The following is a 22,499-nucleotide window of genomic DNA, read 5'->3' as shown; positions in this document are numbered from 1 at the left end:
AAGACTTACTTGCAGCTACCCGTCGGTGGGTGAAATGAGGCAGAGGAATCTATTTAAATTTTAAATTTTAGGGTTTTTCTGCTGATGTGGATGTATCCACCAGCATTGAGTTGAGTGTTATTAACTTTTCACTCAGGAGCCACGGTATGCTTTGGTTCTGCTGCTGATGAAGATTTAATGCCTTTCAAAGGGTAAAAAACAAAAAATGGATGCCTGAATGCCATCTGTTGAGGACAGTAATGATAGCAGAAATGTATTTTGCCACTCTGGCATTGAATAGAGTTTGTGTGAAGAGTACATTGCTAGGAGAGAATGATTACAGCCTGACAACACAGAGACATTGTCATGAATGCCAACAACACCCTGCCTGTGAATCTTTTACATGTTCAGCTGCTTCTCTACATTTCACATTATGAGTGTGCACTTGTGCACTATATAGCCTTGTAATTTATACTGTACTGTGTTTAGCCTGCATAAATGTATTCATAACTAATGGTGGGCCTGACTGTATCCTATGTCTGTGTCTGCAAAAGCGAGACACAGACGGAAAACTGCACAAACACTTTCATCTTGCCAAGTCTGACACCAATCCCTGCCAGTCTAGCGAGCTTCCCCTGCCTTATTTCTGTGCATACAGTATCTACTTTTACCTGTATGCTTGTTTGTTTTTTCTCACACACTGTACCCTTCTATATTTACACAGTCTGCATAAATCTTGCTCAGGAATGCGGGTGGATAGATGGGTTGCACAACACAGGTTTAATTTATTTAGCTTTGTAACTTTTTTCTGTTTATAATGAGAGGAAGGAGAAGGAGATCTCTCCATCCGGAGAACGAAAACCTCAATAAATGGTGAAATCTTTTTTCTTCTTCTTTGGAATTGTTTAGATTTTCTCAGTTATCCTGGCTGCTTTTTTGTCGCAGTCTCCCACACATGTTCTGACCCACACAAATACAGCACGGTGCAGCAGGGGATGTGCTAATAACAGTCCATATTTCCCTTTGCCTGTGAAAGAGAGACCATAGGGGTTTGAGTAATGAGCTAGTGCCACCTGTGCCCACAATGCTAGGAGGACGTGGACTATAATGCTGATGAGCTTCTGAGGGCCAGTGTGCCATTGTGCTCCTGTGTTCTCCCCCTTCACATGTCTATCCATCTTGGAAATGCTTCTCACTAGAACTTTGCATTCACCATTTGAATCAAATGCTTTTCATGGACACTGTAAGGGAAAGAGCATTGATGGGAATAGAGGTCCTAGGTCTAATTTACTGAGGAGGGCAGTGTGGGAGCATATTCACCATGCTGCAATGCCAACATGGACTTTCTCACAACATCTTTCAGTCTGGGTCAGTCAGGTTGGGAATGAAAAAAGGCTTTCAAATTGCTGGACTAAGAGAGCAGAAATTAACTTTTGGAGACTGCTGCAACACTTTTAATAAGACCATAAACAAAGTTGCTAGGATGGTTTTTACAACCTGGGTAACAGTTTCATAACTGTACAAGTACCCATCTTTTACAAAACGTCCACATTCATTCCTATGAAAAGACCATATCTAACAAGGAACTGATTCAAAGTACTGCCTATGTGTTCAAAACCTGATATAGTTTATTCTTCTGTGCCACAGAACTATTGTTCAAAACTGATTAAAAACACATCAGCGAGCCACACACTGTTTCACTGGCTGACATCATTAAAATGAACACACACACACTGCTGTAAAAACTCAGTAAAGCATCAAATATGTATCAATCTGCTGCTGAAAATAGTTCCCTACAAATGCACTATTTACTCCAGTTTGAGACAGTTGCCCAGCTCTCTCTTTAAAAAAAAAAGAAAAAGGAAAAAGAAAGAAACCAGCTGTTTTCATTTACTTCCTTGATGTGAGTGGCACAGACATGGTAGGTATGTCCTGTACTGAGAGAGGGACTAACAGATTGTTGGTTTTGGAAATTATTGACAACAACAAGCCTCTGAGCTGCCTCACACCTTGCTTCTCGTCCCAGCTAAAGCATGAAATTCAATAATTACTTAACCTTAGAGATTCCATATGTTCACTCTCATCTTTGTAGAACTATATTTAGGTACTATGCAGCTTATAAAACAGGGTGAAGCTCTTAAGCTAAACTCTGTCATTCACATTAAACATTTTACCAACTAATGATTTTATGACTCTTGTAAATGACTTTGAGAATTCTTTTTGTTACTTGTTTGTTGTTTATCTGACTTTATGTTTGTTATTTGGTAAACTAAAGGGATCTAAATGGGACCTTGTGAGAAAGTAAATTGACTAAATGTGAATTAATGCTGCTACTGCATTCGGCTTTATTTTATTTCCCTGAAAGTAGCGTTCAGATAATAAGAAATGAGAACTGAAGACAGATTGTCTGAATGTTTGTGTTGCTTGCCCAAATGGACATCATCCTAGCAAAGCCACTGCATCTCCAGATCTTACCAAAAGAGCTGCTGACCACAGAAATGATAGCCAATATTATAAAACTAAGACAACAAAGTTTTATCCCTGCTTTTGCATAGGCTGATACCAATTGCAGTGTTAATATCCACTGACTGCCTAGGCCCTTATAGCACCAACACACTTTACTGAGTTAATAATATCCTTCTGAGGCAGAACAAACAGAATCAATATATATATATATAGATATATATATATATATACTGTATATTCTCTAGCAAAGTAAGACAGGAGTACAAGGTGATTTCTTAGTAATTAAGTCTGTCTGACATTTTGGGAAAATCTACTGAATATTTAATCTGCCACCCACTGTAGATGTAAACAATGGAAATTATTCACGTTTATATATTTATATATACAACAGCATATGGGTGAGAAGGTAAAGCTGAATTAAAGTGTGCTGTCAGATAGATGGGATGAATTGCCGGGAATTGCTCCTTGTGTTTCCATTATTCATAAAGGTATTCACATCTGAAGGAGAGGCACAAACAACACAGAGACATTCAGTGTGTTAAATTATTGACAGTACTTCAAGATGTCAAAGAGGTTTCTCTCTTTGATATTGTTCAGGTTAAATCTGGCAAGCCACTGTCTTCTTTGACTCTTGATGCCCTCTCCTTTTCCTGGTTGTTTACCTTTTTTCCTTCCTAAATCCACCTCATCTCCTCTCAGCATTCCCTCTAACAAGACGGACTTGGCCCCATCTTCAAGAGAGAGGTAAAATAATGAAGGTTCACTGAAAATCCCAAGTTGATAAAGAGAAAAGGGAATTGCATTCTGATTCATATAAGTAACTCTAATTTAATGGCGTGTAAGATGAACAAATACACACTCGTGGCTATGCTCACTTCACAACATATAGCCTGCTGTATTAAACTTCCGTTACTCTTCAGCTGCTTCAGCTGATGGATCCAAAAGGCGAGGTGAGAATCCAATACTGAGCTCCTGACATGTGGAAAAGCTATAAATTATGGATTAAGTCAGACATCAATAACATCCAGTTAAACACAACTGACTTACCAACAGGTCAGGAAAGGTCATAGGGGATGCACCATTGGTCCTTGGTTCAGAAGTGGAAAATGTGGACGTGTATGTGCATGTTTAGTGTGTATGAGTATGAGTGTGTGAGTATGGTGCTATGTGCTGGCTAAAACAGTATCAATAGAACCAGGTTTCATCAAAGATGCACAACCTTAAAACAGACTGTCGGGAAAATATGCTTCTGTTGATTCCTCCTTCAAAGCACAGTCTAGTGAGATTCAAGTGAGAACAAACATCTACAGGCCGCTTTAAGTCTGTTTATATTCGCCTCTGCTGTGGTCGGACACTCTCACAGCGGTCAGATCTACAGCAACAGTTCTAGGCTAAAGGAAGTTGCACACCTGCTCACGCACACACACCTGAGAGCTGTCGAGCAGCACACAGCCTCGAACAGCTCACCACTGAGCAACTTGATTGAGGTAGCTGGGGATTAAGTGCTTGCTGGAAGGCACAAAGGCAGCAGTAATTGAAAGGGGAGAGTGGGTTATGGCTGCAGTCTTTCTCTCACCTTAAGACTCTTTCCTAATTTGAAGTTGGAAAAGAAAACTAGTGGTGCGTAAAGGAAATGCTATCTGTTTTTGACAGATAGCACAAGAAAACATAAAAATTCTGCCAGCAGGTACATTTCCTGGGTGAAATAGTAGCAGCATCTCATGCAAGAATCTGATAAAAACATGGAAAATACGATGAAATGGCTGCTTCGTTTTGCTGCGCACTGCCGAGGTGGCTGACACCAGCACCATTAAGACTCACGAGTATTCAGATGCAATCAGATGCTGCTGTAAATGCATGCCATGCATGTTAGGGAACATAGTGTAATAAAGAAGATGCACAGCAAGGTGAGATTCAAACAGCACAGGTTATATCTATAACATGGCTGAATGTGCAGTTTTTTTGGAGGGAACCTGTGGCTTCTGATGCCGAGCTGCAGTTTGACCTGAGCTTGACTAATCTCTTCAGACTTCCACCTACGCACCACACCGTATAATGCCTGACCCAGAGAATGAAGGTCAAAATCATGTACAATAAGATGCTCATAAGTCATGTGAGCTCTAATAACCGAAGGGGACTGCAATACCCTGACAATCTTATATGTGAAAACAGAAGTCTAGAAAGTGTGTGGGATGTAATGAATTGTAAAGATGTTCTTGGCCTGTTTCCAGTGCATTAGAAAATGGATTATAACTTTCACCAAAGCCAAATGAATTGCTGTATACTAACCCCTTAATACTTCTGCAAACAAGCTTTTATAGAGGACTGTAGATTTAGTGCAAATACATGAAAAAAGCATGAAAAAGTGTGATGCTTGGGCTCTTGTAAGTAAGACATCGTGTATTGCAGAAGTTGGCGACATCATTTTGTATGTGTGTGTGTTTAAGGCTGTGGGCTGATTGCTGTCCTGTCACATGATTAGGGACACCTATGAGGAGAGCCAGACAGAGCCACTATCACACAGTGGGAAGCTCATATTAGTGTCATTGCCGCACCTGCTGGTGATTGATCCTTCAAACAAATCCTGTCGACATAGCCAGTGTTCCCTGCCCCTGTGCTTTCCTTCGAGCATTAACAGGCGGTGCAGTGCTTCTCACACACACAGGCTATTGATGACCACCCAAATACATTTTGAGTAGTTTTAAAAAAAGCAGGTTCATAATGATGGCTTGTCATCATTGGGGTGTTCAAGTATACACCATTGTCCAATAAACTGAAAGGCACCAGTGTTTCGACAAACAGTCCAGGCTTTCTGCCAGTGTATTCCATGCTGGGCTTGAAATATACCCCACCCTCCACCAGACCCCCAGGCCTAACAACTTTTGAAGCAGAAACCCTGCAGTGCTGTGATCACTCATCTGTAAAAAACAATAACTTGTTATACAAAAAATATGAAAAAAAGTGGTTTACTGTAAAATTTAGACTTAACTGAACCAGAACTGAGTAGTTTGTTCAGTTTATTAGTTGCTCTAATGTAACAGTCACTGAGTCAAATTAACTGAATTTAAAATAATTTGGAGCAGGTGTTTTCAAACTGGGAGGGAGACGAGGAGACACGAGGCAAAGATACTGTAGGAGGTGAAAGATACAGGTGCATGTGGGTGTTCTAAAAACAACAGGAAGGTAGTTATTTCAGTTGGATGTGACACACAGCCCATGGAGGTAGTTAAGCTACTTTAAGACCTTAGTGCCTTAAAAGCTGCAATTGGTGTCGAAAATCACACTCCATCTCTGAGTCATAACTCAGTCCAAATATACAGACATGATTAAAATATTTTTAGAGTGTCAGACACTTCATGACGATATCATGATCTGAAATATCTAAAGCAAATAAATGAGTCAACAGGTTTTAAAGTTTTCTTCGGTATCAAAGTATTCCAGTGGCAGTTGTCATTGGTACAGTGCAAACAGGAACTATTAATTTAGCATATTTTTTAATGGAGAGACTGATCTTGCAGGCGCAGATCTGACCGTTCGCAGCTGCCTTCACATCAATACCCGTACTTTTGTATGTGTATGATACCTCTGGCTGAAGTGAATTATGAAGAACTGACTAAAGCGCAGTTGTTGAGGTAAAAACCTGCTGTATCTTCATCATGGTTTGCTGTAATTTTGATCAGACAGGATTCAAGTATTAAAAGATTCCACTGAGTAATTTCATTGACATTAGGAAAAAAAGGAAGGAACTTGTGCTGTATTCATGTCATATTGGATTTATGCAATTTTCTCAGAGCTTCTCACCTAAAGGGCATCCACGTTTCCAACTCAAAATTATTACTGGGACATAGATTTTTCTGCCTGAAAACCTAACAAATATAGATGCCTTACACCAGATCATATTTCAACATAATTAAACCCCAAATTTAATGGCTGTCGTGTTGTTATGTCTATGCACAATATTTTAAACCCCACGCGATCAACTCTATAATTACACAAGTCGTTAACATGGGAGTCTTTACAATTGTTCCCACATGACATGCATGCAGCATTGACTCAAATACTATGCATGCTGGGAAGTGTGCTAATAAGCTAACAATATTTTTAAGAGCTAAGTAAATGATATGCTTGATATCTAATCAACTCATTATTTTAAGTTACGAGTGGATGTTTATGGTGACCAAGTTGGCGAAGTGAACATGCAAAAATATGTTATAACATTATCATTAGCACAGTTAGCTCTGACAGCAAGCTGGTCACAGTCACATAATGCCTGTGGTGTGGCAATGATCTGATATGTTTTACAGGTGGGGACAGCTCAAAGGACTGAGAAAACTGAACTGTCTCTATGAACCTTTTGACTGCATTTTATTTTACACTTCAAAGAACAACTGGAGGTGAGTTTAACAGCAGTGCAATGTAATACAATCAACTACAACCACCCTACAAACAAATCTTAACTTTGTAAAGCTTACATCTTTTGAGTTTTTGTTGACTTTGTGGATATAACATACAGACTTTTGTTGATTTGTTGAATGTTTTATTGTTGTAGTGTTTGATCAATTGTACTCCACTGAAGGCGGTTTGTTATATTTCATCCATTAGCATTTACATCCTTGCTCCCTTGATTCCTCACAATACAGAGACAACTCTTCAGGTGGGTGTTTATTGCCCAAAGGTCCTAAGAGTAAAAATAGATTTGTATCGAGGGTCCATTAGTATGCATATCTTCAAAACAGAGTGTGTTTGTATGTGTGTGAGGGAGATGAGATGAAACAGTGTATTTTGAGACTTAAGGTCAAGCAAGCCATACACACACACTTTTCAAATACTGCAGTAACTGCTTCTGTCACCGTCATCACTTGCGTCTTGCAGAAAAACTTAACTCACAAATGTTTTTTTTTCTTTACAACATTACTGTAACTTATGCATGTCCCTCATAAGGAGCAGGTAGAGATTGGATACAGCTTCAGCTAATGGTATTCATGGAAGAGAACAGCATCCATTAGTTTTCTATTTCAAACACTAACCTTTTACGAGTCCTGGGCTTTATGCATTGAGGTGACCTTATGAATACTAACCATGTATAATCTTTTCATCTGCATTCAAGGCTTGCATTACACCAGGATATTAAGGTGACTGTTCGCTATGGCCCGCGGCATGCTGTCACACAGCTATCGGATGCAAGCTGCATCCATTGGCTGTGGCATATCAATGACCAGCACCATGGTCATTCACAGTAAGACACAGTACTGTTATGGTTTTTAATATAAGCTGGACGTTGGAGCTGGAGCTCATGGAATCACTTGAGTGATTTGTTCTGATGAGGGAAATTAGATTGGGGATGCGAGGCATGGTTAGCACAGGCCACCTGTGTTAATGAGATTGCTTTGGTTGGAGCTGCAGCTTCCACATGACTCCCTCTCGTTTATTTCCAGCCAGATCAATAGATTATGGCCTTGGTTTACAGAATCCTACTGAAAAGGTCAATAACAAACGATAGCACAAGAGACAGGCATTATTACCTGGATGTGCTTAAAACTCAATCAGCAGCACCTCCAGACTCAGTGGGGATTGGCCAGGCTTTGTGGACGGCTTCACGGGGGCATCTGCAAATAAGTCTCAGTCAGTCTCCTCATTGAATTTACAGGGTTGATGCAGAACATAAGATAGAAAGAGTCAGCAGGTGGTGCAGATTTTGCACTTATCCCAAAGCACTGACAGTAAAACTGCAAATACTTATAGCTGCAGAAGGAAAATAATACCATGAGAAGTGTACGTCTGCTGGATAAACAAAGCATGGAAAAATCTATAATGTTCATACACCAAACATATCCTATAGAGTAGATGGTGCCATTTTTAATCAATTAACCTTTGATCCTAACCGAGTCGGATTACACAGCTAACCACTCAAGAAACAGGTCTTTACAGTTCTTTAGGTAATATAATGTGATTGTAAATTCAACAGTAGAGCAAATCATTGTTTTTTAGTCTTGCATTTGAGCAACCTCAACTTTACTTTGCATTTAATTAACTTTTCAGTTAAATGTCATTGTATTAATATATTCCTGCCTGCACAGATTGCCTCTTGGGTTCATGTGATGAACTTGTAAGCCATATCAACAAGCACAGCTTGCATATTTACACATCTGGCAGAGACAGAAAAACATTAGCATTAATTTGGAGTTGGGATTCTGACCACCTCATCAATTAAGTTGAATATTCAATATCCTTTTCACTCCTGGGGGAACTATCTATCTGTTTTGTTGCTGTATCCTCCACTATAGTGGTTTTTTAAAGCTTCAGAGATGCTGAGAGTGCACCAGAACAGTAAAGCTGTGGTCTGTAAACCAAAACAATTTGCCAAAAGACACTAGAACACTTTGTAGAGCTGAGGGAAACTGCACAGTCAGATGATAATTCATCAAAACAAGCGATTCCTTTCACATACAAGAATCCATTGTTAATATAAAAAATGATTATTGCGGCTTTAATAAAAACCCCAAAGATTAATAACCCTAAATCTAACACACGGTATTGTTTCAACATTATTCACAATTCGAAAACATATATGAACAAACGTGTTCAAGTCAAACCCATGAGAGTGGAGCAGCATTATTGTGCCTCTGCAGTTATGAGATTTCTCTGGAGATAGATTTGATACATTACAGTGGTCAAGCAAAGAGGTTCACAATTTTTTCATCCCGTGCCTGGAGTGTGATTAGGTGCTTCCCTCCAACTCTGAGCACTGTTTAATTTGTCATTGCAGTCGCAGTTATCTAGTCCTCGATAGGGCTCTGAAAAGGTAGGTGGAGATGTGTATCTACTCCACAGAGAAAGAGGCTTAGAGCTAGCTGTAGTTAGATAAGGTATCACTTACATTTTTACGTGGAAGTTTGGCTTTTGGTGTTTCTCCAGCTCTGTCATCCCCTACAGTTCAGTTGGGACTAGCTGTAGGGTGGCTGAGAGTATATCAGCACTGGAGATGTGGGAGCAAAATAGACCACCATAAACTACAGCACAAAGCTAATAGATTTATTGATTAGGCAGCCTTCCCCTAGTTCCCATTCAGTGTGAGACAGTAGATTCAGCACATGAGATCCTGCTACTGCAGGAGGTTGGCCAGAATTATGGGACCCATTTGTATTCCCAACCAGACCAATGAACCAGATGCCTTTTCTCTATACCATCTCTCACCCCCCACCACTAGCTGTACCTTGCTCTTCCACTCACCTCCAACCACCCGTTGCTTGACATTTCAAAGCATCCTCTGTTATTCTCAGCCTGTAATGAGCAGATTCTATTGAAACTGGATAATTTCTCACTTATTCTCCAAGACAATCATGCATGCAGGCATACAGCTTTGTACACACACACAAGACTAGGATTGCAGCATTTATTTACTCACAAGTCTATGTGCATGTGTTCCCTATTCCCCCCTTTAATCTGGTTGTTGCTGTTGCATCCCTTTCAGTCTAAGAGTGACAGTGCTCTAAATGCAGTGATAATGAATAGGCCTCAGGGAGTCTTTGCTGGCTAGCAGCAGCAGGCTAATGAGATTAGCAAAACCACTGAGGGCCCGTTAACGGCATGAGGCCCCCTATGAGGTAGAGCAAGATGAGAAAGACGGCAGGACTGGGGCATCAATGTGGCTCTGATCTCCAGAGTAAAGCTGACAACATCCAACACACTGTCCATGTACCAACGAAAATCTAAATTCAAAAATTGGAGAGACTCACTCACCTCATTCTTCACCCCCTTTAAAATGACAATCACAATCAGATTGTAAAAACTGGTTGTTTAAAGTTGGTCTCAGAGGACAATTTTCCCTCCATCAGAAGCAGCTTGAGTCATGCTTACACAATGTCCAGACATATGAAATGCCAGAAAATCATTCAGCTACTACACTCAAATGCACATAAACAGCTTACATGTTCAAACTCATTTCACAATACAAGCCTCACATTCATAGCACTGATTATGTGAGTGAATCAAGCCCCCATGAACACATAACCTCAACATAAAACCTGACCTGTGAATAATGAGGCAACAAAGCGGTCACGCTAACAAACCTTTCCAACTTTTCAACAAAACTGACTGTAAATTCAACAAAGAAGGAATATGTTTCTCTCCGCATCGAAATGAGTCTGCCTGCATCAAAACATAGTTAATGGATACTGCTTTGAGGACATGGTTCTGATCAAGGACTACATTAGCACAGCAGTGGGCTGATGAATCTTGTCCTGTTTCTGACAAAAAACGGCCAAAGAGACAAAACAAAGTGGACAAAAAGAGCAGCTTCACCAAATAGAGCCGGAAAAACTAATGAAACTCATCCAGTTTGCAAAAAATCATGTACGTATCAACAACTGCTGACCATGAGCTTGCAAGACTAATAAAAACACCAGTATGTGATTTTATACAGGGCAGTTTAGGAAAAGAAGGGGAGTGCTTTTATGCTTGGTTGAGTGCTGACTTGTCAGCATTGTAATCATGATCCCTTCAAATGGCAAACCCAAGTTTGTATTTTCAACACTGCAGGTTGTACTGCATATTATGTTGGGCATCCGAGAGGTTAAATTTGATTTGATAAAAGACAACAAAATCACATACAATTCACCTCCGCCTTGTTCACTTTCTCAAAATGGAGAATGATTTTCTGTTTATGCAATTCAAATCCATGAAGAGAAAAGAGACCAAGAAAAAGAGAGAAATGGATAACGCAGGAAAAAGCAGCCTCTGCTTTTTTCGGTGCCACAATCTTTGTACTTGTAGCTATAACTTACCCTTATGAAACTGTGGGTGACTAGAATGGACTTTTCTTTTGATCCCCTTATGAAGCCCCTGCCAATCTGACATTATTGGTGTGTGGGTATGACTATGTGAGGGAGTATTAAAGTTATAACCCTCCAGATTTCAGTTCTGGTTGATTTGGCTACACCTGTGGTTAATGGCATATGTTCCATTGAAAAGGACACGTATTAACCACTCGAGACAGCAAACTGGCATTGAGAATAAGAACGCATATCTGTTTACAGCACAGACAAAGTGTTCATTGCAAATAAAGGAGAGTCAATAATGTTGTTTGACAAAGTAATACTGAGCTCCGGTAGAGTACTCCATCGTTTTAGCAATGCACTACTATGACACTGTTGGTCTCACAGTGGACAGTTTGAAAAAAAGGATCAAAATTGATAGAACAGAACCAGAGATATTTTCTTTTTCATTCTACACATTCTTTTTCCTTGTCAAAACCTGGTGCCTACATTTCACACACACAACTCGACCACTGATAATTCGGTCAGAGATTCAGATGTATTATGCAAGTAGCAACCACTGTAGCACAGAGGCACTAGCATCAAGTGTAGATGAGGAGTGGTTTATAAAGGTCTAGTAAACTCACTTCTTTCTAATTCCACACTGCTCATATTTTTTTTTCATTTTCAAACTTGTAGTCCTCAGCCCCAACCAACGCTGACTCAAGTGACATCACTTGAGCCAGCATCTTAAGGCAACTTATCGGACTTCACACAGCTCCCTGGGGAGCCAAAAATTGCTTTACATTACTTTTTTCACATATGCAGCGGTACTCCACAAGACCTGTAAACAGGCTTGAATGTGTAGAATCCGTAGAGTTCCCCTTTAATGACTTGAACGCATATCTTTAGCATGGATTAGCAATTTGAATCCAGTGTGGGAATGACAAACTCCACCACTAACAATGAAGGCAGCAACTAACAATGCAAATACAATGAACGATTAAGGTTGAACAAAGTGTCTATAAATATTATCAAAAGTAGGCTTTTATGAACATTTCAACAAATGTAACTTTAAAAATTGTGAAAAAGGAGGGCAACAAGCTGCACAGCAGCAACACAAACATAACAAAGAAGTGATACACAAACCACCATGCGCAACCTTTGCACACGAGTACTTGTCTGGCATTTCTCATTTCCCCTCCAGTCAGTCTCTGACTGAGGTCACAGCAGAAAGAGCAAAAAGAACACAAATTAAATAGGAAAAAGAAAAAAGTTTAAAAGACAGTTTGAGCTTCTGCATTACCGCAGAGAAAACATCTGCCACAATTCTGGCGTGCCAAGGGTGTTCACAATGAAGAGTGGGCACACAAATCCCCAAACCCACAACCACCCACCCAGAAAAAAAGACAGATATGAGAGCGATCAGACACAGATGCAGTAAACTCCTCTGGGGGGTTGCACAGTGCTTTAAAAGAAACTTTTTGATATGGGGGGTTGGTAGTTATGCCTAGCCACAAGCTCATACGTAGCCCATTTCACTCATGTTATTTTGTTATGACCACGGCTGATTTTGATACCATATTTCAAACTGTTTACTACTCAGCAAAAAATGTATGCCTGTGTTATCCTTATTACACCAGCATTCATTTAACAAGGGCTCTGATTGTGATTTAATAATTACTCTGTGCAGTAACAGAGCTACTGAGTGTTAGTAACAGTCAGCTATAACAGGAAGTTATGATAGTGTGTACACCACATTTTTACACTTGTTTTTACAGCCCTATAATGTTGCCATTTAAGCAGACGTGGCACAGGAAAATACCCACCTAGGATATAATGAAATGAAGCAATATGTTTTGGCATGATGCAAATATTTGCAACTTTTACACTGCAGTTGATGTTTAGACCGGGATAATTGACAGTAAAAACAACATGTTAAGAGATGAAAATATGAGAGGAGATACTGTGTTTCTTCTGCTGGCAGACTTGGCATAATGCTTCTAGAAAACACAACAGAAGAAGTTGGACTTACAGAGGAGAAGTTGTGAGCTCCGCAGGGCTCTCCTCTGTATTTGCATGAGAGAAGCATGTCATCCAGTTGGTGGCTCAGTCTGTCCATAAACTCCAGGTTGGTTCCCTCAAAGTTTCTGGGAGGCAGAAAGAGCCTGAAGTCTGACAGCTTTCTGAACCAGGCCCGACGGTCTTCCTGAAGCAAGTCCAGTACCATGGGCCTCACTGTCCGGTTAGCCAGCAGCAGGCCCAACCAGTGGCCGGCAAAATACAAGTCACTCTTGGTGAGCTTATAGAGGCGGATAGGGTTGTTGTTACAGATAGTGACTGTGGGGAAGGCTAGTTCTTTGGCCCACTCAGTGTGGACCCGTGTGTATGTGGGGAAGGAAAGCCAGTGGAGTAGACGGTTGGAGGACCAGGATAAAAGCAGCCCCAGGGAGGTGCAGAGGGCCAGCAGCCAGAAGGCCCTGCGGCCCACTGAGCCACCAGGGACACAAACATGCCTCAGGCCGTGCAGGCGTGTCCTTGACAGCAGTGTAGAAGTGACCTGAGCCAGAGTTGGCTTTGTAGGGCGCCGCTGACAGCCCTTTCTGATCATGGCTGGAGATCCCCGCCGGAGACAGCGCCCCTCCAGGGCCATAGCTGCCCACACCGCTCCTACAGCCGCGGGAAAGGCTTCATTTCCAGGCCAGGCCTCAAGGGCTGGGGCCCACATGTAGCTCCAGGATAAATCCACTACCGTAATCCACACCTGGAAATGTGTTTGGTCTTACGAATACTAATGACCCATGCAGTCTTAACTGTAAATATACTGTACTGTATTCACAAGCAGAGGTCCCCTCGTGGAAAGCAGCTGTTTTGAAATCGTCTTCTCCTGGTGGTGCAGGAGCTCTGATGAACAGCTACTTGTTGGTCATCTCTCCTGGTCTCTTGATCTGAGAGTGCTCCACAGATCCAACTCAGCAGGGGAGGAAGAAAAAAAAAATCAGCTAGGCAAATGTGCTCCAAGCAAGGTGGCTTCTACATGAGCGATTCCAGCATCCACAGTTAGTGTGACAGTGAACAAGAGAGGATGAGACAGAGAGAGCGAAGGCAAGAAGAAGAGGGAGGGGAAGAGAGAGGGAGAGAGGAGGACAGAATACAAAATACCAAGGGCTGAGCAGAGAGGACAAAAAAAAAAACACAAATGAAAGAAAGGAATGTAATTAAAATAATGAGACGACAGTGGAAGGAATTGGTTGGCGTGGTGCAGTCTGTCAGTAGAGAGCTTGCCTTGTTCCAGCGCTGTGGTTTTTCTTCTTCTGAGTTACGTGTGTGTTTTTTGGCTTCACTGCCTTGCAGAGGCATTCGGCAGCCAGAGGCAGCAATCAGTTCCTTGTCACTATTAAGTGCAAGCTTTAATTGAATTCACAAAAGTCTCCCATGCTCATTTGCTTTCTGTTCCACTTTGCGGTCTCACTTTTGATGCTTTGACTTCCTCCTGATGTCACTGGTCTTCTCCTGGTCTCCCCCCCGACTTGGCTTTAAACAGTGTTATTAGGTCCTGCGGGTAACCACGGGGTAGCTTCATCTTATGGCAGACCTGCTTCTCAGCAGCACAGCCACAGTGAGAAACATGCTACAATACACTTTCACATGGAGAAGGAGGCACTCACGTGCATACACGGACATACACTCTCAGCGGTTTCCTGCGGGAAACCAGACCAGAGATAATCTGTTCTGTCACACTCTGATCTCAACATCTCCTCCCCCCTTTTTCTGTCTCCTGTTATTCTCTCTTCTTCTTCTTCTTCCTCCTCACTTTCTTTCACCACCACTCAAAGACAGCATCTCTAATCTCAATATTTCTCTCATGTCTCCACTCCTCCTTCTAAAAATACTCTCTCCAAATCAAATCCATCCCTTGCCCTCATGCTCCTCCTCCTCCTCCTCTTCGCTTTTGTGTCAGTCAAGATTCATAAGCTCGACCTCCTGTCAGGCTCCTTCTCCTCTTTCTCCTCCTCCTTTTCTTCTTTTCCACTTTGTGCACGCACTCCCTCGCTTCTCTCCTCCGTCAGGGAAGGCTCCTCTGTGCGCTTTCCTCCCCGTGTGTCCTTGTCAGTTTCATCCAGCTTTCTCCCTCTCCCTGCTCCGAATGACTTCTTTCCCCTCAGAGATCTCTCTCCGTTTCCCCCCCCTCCTCCCTCTCTCGTGGTCTCTCGCGTTTTGCTCCGGTTTTTCAGGCAGCTTGTCCTCCCGTTGCACCTCTTCTTCTCCTCCTCCTGCGCCACAGCTCTGTCCACGCAGCCGGTGAGCCCGTCACTGATGAGAGCGCCTGTCTCTCTCTGTACTAACTCGCACCGTCCTTTGCCCCCCCTCTGTTTGTCTGCTGCTGCTGCCAAGCCACAGCGCTACAGTGCAATGAGAAACTGCTGGGTGCATGTTCGAAAAGGTTTGTGTGCAGCACTGAACAACAGCTCGACATGAGCTCTCCACTGTAGTTTCAACTAGAGTCCAGTTTTGTATCTTGTACTTTTTATCGCCGTAATGGAGATTTGAAATTAAGTTTGGGACAAACTGTATGTGAATAAAAGAGGGTGGAGATATTATTGTAAATTAAGGACACTATTCAGATGTAGAGTAATTAATCCATTCTCCTTTTTTTATTTATGAAAATTTAGTTTCCACAGCCAAGAATACAGTGATTTTAATTTTATTCTCAGACAAATTTGGTTTTTCCTATATTTTAGTCCAGTTTTCGTTTTAGTATCTTTTAGTATCAGTTTTTTAAATTTTCTTTCTTTTAATTACCACTTACTTGTAAGCACTAATTGTCCTCCCAGCATTCTTTGATGAGTACTGTTACCATGTTTACAGGTTTTGTTCTCGTCACGTGAAATAATTTTATTTATTTTTTTTAAATTTCACCTCATTTTTAATTTTGAATGTAGACAAACTAATATACTGGTTTTTGACTAGCAACCAACCAATAAGTAAACCAGGCTAATATTATCTGCCTTAAGCATTGTTGCCATTACATAGTTTACACACCAGGGGGCACGGACAAGTTGATTTTGTCGCTTGCTACACTGTAAGTCACAATTACTAACCAAATGTAAACAAATTTAGGGAATTTAGGAATTTTTTTTTTTGTTTTTTTGTTTATGTGCAAAAAATATCTCAAATATTGATATCACTGAACTGCAAAAATCACATATTTGTTGGGCTCAATGTTTGACAACATTCAACAATATTTTTGAATGTTTTGTTTTTTTAAATTGGTCACAAAAATGATTAATTTGAGAGCATAAATTTTTTTTTCCCCCTGACTGTCCACGCTAACCTCTGGAGACTCATCTCAAAACATCCGGACAACAGATCCATTTTTCCTAAAAACATAAAGACCCTCACTATACTGTGAGATGTTGTCACTGGAAAGCATTTACTATTCTTCAAGAGAACAATGTACAAAACAACATCCATTTAAACTATACAAATGTAGAAAAGAAGAAAATTACAAAAAGGAAAGCAGGCAAAAATTACTGCCAGCCACTACAATTTCTCATATTTTATCTTCCCTAAAACTTGGATTAGAGTAGTATTTCAGTCTTGCAATGGTTCTGTGTAAACACATTAAACACCCACACAACAACTCTTAGGTAATCTGTGCAAGGACAATACCCTTTTACCTGATTTCTCATTGAAACCCGCTTTTTGTACCATTTTTCGCTGCTTTAATCACACATGGTCTGTCAATATCACATTAGCCAACAATCTGTCCAACACAATCATGTTACATTGGCTTTTTCAGTTTTTTCAACACAAAGCGTCTGAGCCAACCCGACATAAGTGCTCGTTCACTCAATAATTTTTAATAGAATTCAAGGTTTCACTCATTAGTGTTTATCAGTGTTCTTCTGCTAGTTACAGAGCAGACCATATTCTCCCAGTGTGATGAAGAGGAGTATTTTTTATTTCATTAAATTTTTTTAATTTCTTAATTGAGGTCCCCTAAGCTGCTCTCAGTCAGTAGAAAGAGACAGAATAAAACAGAAAATATGAATCCAAACCCAGAATACCTTTCCCTGTATTTTCTCACAGGCTGCAGTGTGGCAGCTCTGAATCATTATCACATCATCAGATAATTTTCGCACTTGTACTGTATATGTCATGAGTCACAGAGGCTAACCTAATTATTACACAGTTTTGGGATAACAGGACGGGATTAATACCTAATTTACTGCAAGATCAACTCAGAGTGCGGGCTTGACATTACGTTGACTTGAATACACGTTGCTTTTTTTATTGTTTGGCTGGATGGATGTTCAGCAACGCTGCTTGACAACTCCCTGTGATCTCATCTTTGAATATGTGATGAAAAGACATTTTTATCGTGGGAGCTATAAAGCCCACACACGAGCCCCAAGAAACCTTTCACTCTGTCAAAAGAAATTAACGTTGGAACCCAAAATGGCAAGTGCATGCATGCATTCACATTGTACACACACACACACACACACACACACACACACACACACACACACACACACACACACACACAATCCGACCCATCTTTCACGAACAGCCAAACCAAGACTGTGAAAATGTTGAGAGAGTAAAACTCACCCATGTATAATGCATAACCGGCCAAAATACAAAGAACAGAAGCTCAGTATTGAAATGTCAAATGCATGCACATACACTTACCTCCTCTAACACCTACTGTATTCTACAGTGAGACACACACACGAATGCACACACGCACGCACACACACGCACACACACGCACACACACGCACACACCCGCACACACACACACACACACACACACACACACACACACACACACACACACACACACACACACAGCCTAGAGTCAGAGGCAGCCTTCCAGAGCCTGGATCCACGGGCTGAATAATTAGCTTGGAGCCATAAAAAGGGTTTCTCAGACCAGCAATGCAGTCAGTGTAAAGAACAGCTCAAAGGCTCAACATATCCAATTTGCAATTCTAAAACATAAGGGAAATCACTGATTAATTAGGGACACAGCCAACCCAAAAATCAGATACAATTACACAGCATTCTATAGCTGCAAGGACATGGCATGCATTTCCTATTAAATATTCCTGTATACTTTTATCAACAACATTGTCTGAGATCAAAGGTAAACTGGACGTGAGAGAGCAGCCTGTAAATATAACCCACAATTAAACATTCATAGATTCGTGTTAATGAAGCCCAGAATGTTTCGGAGAATGCCAGATTAAAATCGCTTAATAACACAAAAGTGTAAAACTTGTGCTCAGAACACTAAAGAAAACAGTTGTACATGATTCATAGGGATGCAAGCGTCAAATTGGCCTTGTGTGTGAAAGCACAGGTGAGGCCGTGACGCTGACAGGCAGATGAAAGATGAGGGAGGTGAACAAAAACAGTGTATCTTGCGGCGGGTTGCCATTTATCAAAGCCCCAACTTGATTTAAAATGACAGTGATGGCAGGCAAAGCAATCAATGGCTTTTCTCTGCTTTATGAGTTTTCTAATATGACTGCAGTAACACTTGACAACTGGGGGGGGGGGGGGGGGGTTACATTGGGGAGGCAGCTTCACCTTCCCCCTTCCCCTTGAACTCATGGGTTTTTAAATGAATAGAAAGGATAAATCCCTGGGCAGCTACTGATTAACTCAAAAGATTGATAGTCTCGTGGAAGCTGCTCATTTAATCGTCATCACATCTAATAGTTGTTATCAGAGTTCATAGAATAATCTAGAGATGGTTTCCTTTGTGATGAGGCAGTGGAGGTTTGCTGGGGCCTGTCTATCATCTTTTCAGTCGCTGTCACTGATGAGAACATGTTGAGCTGCGGTGCTCATTTGTGACCAGAACACTGGCTCTGCTGCAATCATTAGCACCTCACCTACTAGTGGGTTTATCAAAGAATGCATATATTCAGGCAAAGACACTGAATACCACACTGTTCACCAGCATTGTTTAAGTTTCTGCTCAAGATTTAACCTTAAATCAACTCCTGGCTTTGCATGAACATAAAAAATCTCTTTGATGTAGCTGATGCAGGCAGAACTGTCCTGCTACATTTTCCCTCTGTCGAAGAGCATGTCTTGAGCTTGAAGGCAGTTTAAGGTTAAACCAGCTCAATACTTTTGTTAAGTTTTGTGAAAAAAGGCTCTTTATCTATTGTAACCCTTACAGTCCCTCTCTACAAAACAAACAGTTACGTTTACACTCAGTGTTTCCCACCAAAACACTTCCAACAAACCTGCCCAATACTTTTCCTGCCTCATAAAACATTAAGCCAGTTTTTATTAATGCTTTAAAATCTGCATTGTTTATTTACGTCCATGTAGCTAGCAGTCTTCTTCTTCCTTGCTTTGGGTGGTGTGTTGCTACGTTTTTTGCCACATTAATGCTACCAGTTGTCAAACGATGGAAAAACAAGGCCACACTCGTAAAAAATATTGCTCCAGAGCACAACTACTGTTCAAAAACACCAGATGGTACCTTCAAAGCACCATTAAATTATTATTTTTTTGCCACTTGGGTGCAGCATAACAAGCTGAATATACAGCACTGACATATTATCATCCTATAAAGTTGTTATGATGTATTTGCAAACTATTGCTTTGCGTTTCTGTCAGTCTGACGAATCTAAGTCCAATATTCACTGTCATTCTGCTCTATTTTGGTACCCACCAACTCCTGAGGCAAATGTCTGGTGCATTAGTTTGCTATGCTAGTCGTTAACTTTGCCTGCTGTCTGCTGCTGGGAAGGTTGAGCAGAGTGGATTTTTAGCTTTTTGCTGAAAACAGCTGCGTTTTGGGGCTAAAAATGAGCTTCAGGACTGAAACAAACAGTACATTTTAAAGCCCAGAGAATTTTGCTGTAATGCTCAAGAGCTTGATCTGAGAGGAACCTGGGTGATAATTTTCTTTACTGCAGGTGACATCTTTTACATCTGACATAAATAAATAGGCCATTGCTGCTTTACGAACAACATGAAGCTGCAATGCTGTTGTTTTCATAACAATGAGATTTTAGTGTGCTGCTTATTATCTGTGGGGGAGTTCACATTTCTCAGTCACCTTTCTCATCGAAGTCTACCACTGCAGCTAGAAAAGGGAGAAAACATGACAAAATCACAGAAATGAAGTTGTATCACAGATCAGATTACAGACATTACCCTTGGTATTCACCTGTGTACTCATTATGATTGTAGAGTTTCTAACACTCTGATTCACACGCACAACAACAAGAGAGTTCATTCAACCTGTAGACCGCAGCGCTGACAATTCTGTTGGGGCAGGAGGTGACATGACTCAAAGGAAATTACTAAAAACCCTCTGCAGGTAGAACTAAACATTTAACTGTGCTCAGCTGAGCTCTAATTTTGCCTCCAGCAGGAAGGGAACAAACCCCCACTGAGGTAAGAAGAAACTGCAGGGGGACTGGTGTACTTAGTTGGAAAGAACACTTTTATTTCATGACTTGATTTGAATGACAGCGGGTGAATGGAGATTTCCTGTCTGTCCTGTGGCTGACCTCAGCAGCTCTCTAAACACAGCTCAACTTGTAGGGTAAGGGTCAAGCTACGATTAAATGACATTAAATTACACAAAGCTTTAATGATCTCTGTGGGGATTTGGGATCGAGAGGAAAATATAACTAAGAACTTGGAGGTATATACAGTCTAGAGGGTAATGAATAGAAGCATAATTTAAGAAAAACAAATAAAAAAATGAAAATGAAAATAATAAAAAGAATTAATGAAAAACAGTTTTCAATTCAGCTTACAAGTCTAAAATTATTGTCCTCAACAATTAGAGTGACATAGTTAAGGGAAATAATTGAGGATTAGCAGATCATCACCAACTAATGAAGAGCAGATTCACTTTTCAGCAAAATGAATAGAGGTGAAAGGAAACCACTCCAGCCCTGCTGGCTTGAGGGTGCCTGGAGGCCACACAATGCTGCAGCTGCTGATCCTGCAATATTACCACAACAAACTGTTAAATGTGATATTGAAATGTTTCTTTTTAATTAATGTGATTAACAAACACAAAAAGTGGCTCAAGCTCAATAAAAGTGGTTTACTGATATTGTGAAATGTTGACTGCCTTGTCGGGTTACACTTTACATTATGGTATCACAGCACATCGCACTTCACACATGGAGGTTATGGTCTTTAACATGCAATCATGTTGTTTTACTTGGGTATGGAAACTTTTTTTTTTTTAAATTGGAATTCATCTTAATTGAGTTCTTCTAAAAAATAATAATAAACTAATGACTAAAAATGTTACAAAAACATTAATTTGAGTTTTACGCATGATTAAAAGAGTACTTCATTTCTATAATGTTCTCAGGACTCACGATGGATAATTAAAAAAAATTGATGCAGCAGAACCAGAGATATCTTTTTCATTCCATGCACTCCTCTTCCTTGTCAAAACCTGATGTGTGCTTTGCCCACAATGCAACTCAAGGGCTGAGAGTCTGATCAGTGATGAATTGTGTAATGGTAGTAGCTAATGAAGCCTCTAGCTGCTAGCCTGAAGCAGAAAGGAGTTGTGGGCTACAGAAATCTGGTTAAGCTCATTTCTTTCTAACCCCACACCAACAAATTTTGAACTTGTAGTCCTCAGCACCAACTGGCACTCACTCAAGTGACATCACTTGGGGCAATTTATCACATTTTGCACAGCTCTCTCTAGAGCCACAAAAAGCGTTATACGAGAGCAAACTGTGTTCTTATAGTTTTTCATCTCTTGCTTTGATACTTCTATTTTATGGTCGACTTAGCATACTGTATGTTCATGCTGCTCCACTTTTTTTATCAAACTGCCACCACTTTTTTGATTTAAAGACAATAGGGAGCAGCTGCTTTGGATCAGGCCCCACATCTGGCTCAACACAGAAAGAGCAGAAGGCCTTTTAAAGTTTGAAGAGCAACTAATCACGACAAAAAAGGTTTAACATGATGTGTGAATGGAGGCCCAGTGCTGGGCTAAATGAATCCCTCACTTAAAATGTGTGCTTAAGTAAGTGTGTCTTTGTTATGATAACCGAAAAATCGGTGTGTTGTTTATCCAGCTGGATTCCCATCCCTATTATTGTAACATCAGCTCTGGTTAAACTAATAATCTTCCCCAGCTGACACTACCTAAACACTCTCTGACAGTTTGGCAGCGTCCCAGCCACACTCTGCACACACACTCCTGCCCTTTACAGCTCCCCTTGGCCATTTGCTCACTTTCCAAACCCTGGTCACGATTCAGTCAACCAACCGACC

At 40.8% G+C, this 22,499-nt stretch overlaps 1 protein-coding gene across 2 annotated transcripts in view; it reads right to left on the bottom strand.

Annotated features, from left to right (window-relative positions):
• asic2 (acid sensing ion channel subunit 2) overlaps positions 1–22,499 on the bottom strand; it is a 368,823-nt gene that overhangs the window by 95,322 nt on the left and 251,002 nt on the right. Inside the window, exon 1 of one of the 2 annotated variants that reach the window (XM_022739488.1) lies at positions 13,234–15,454. The exons of the other annotated variant lie outside the window; for it this stretch is intronic. Coding sequence (XP_022595209.1) covers positions 13,234–13,926 — 693 coding nt within the window. The 5' untranslated portion in view covers positions 13,927–15,454. Of the gene's footprint in view, positions 1–13,233; positions 15,455–22,499 lie in introns of those variants that run through there. 2 annotated transcript variants of the gene reach the window in all.

This window comes from Seriola dumerili, unplaced genomic scaffold, assembly GCF_002260705.1.
Source record: "Seriola dumerili isolate Sdu_G_001 unplaced genomic scaffold, Sdu_1.0 BDQW01000044.1, whole genome shotgun sequence".
NCBI lineage: Eukaryota > Metazoa > Chordata > Actinopteri > Carangiformes > Carangidae > Seriola > Seriola dumerili.
This window is presented reverse-complemented; position numbering and strand designations above follow the sequence as displayed.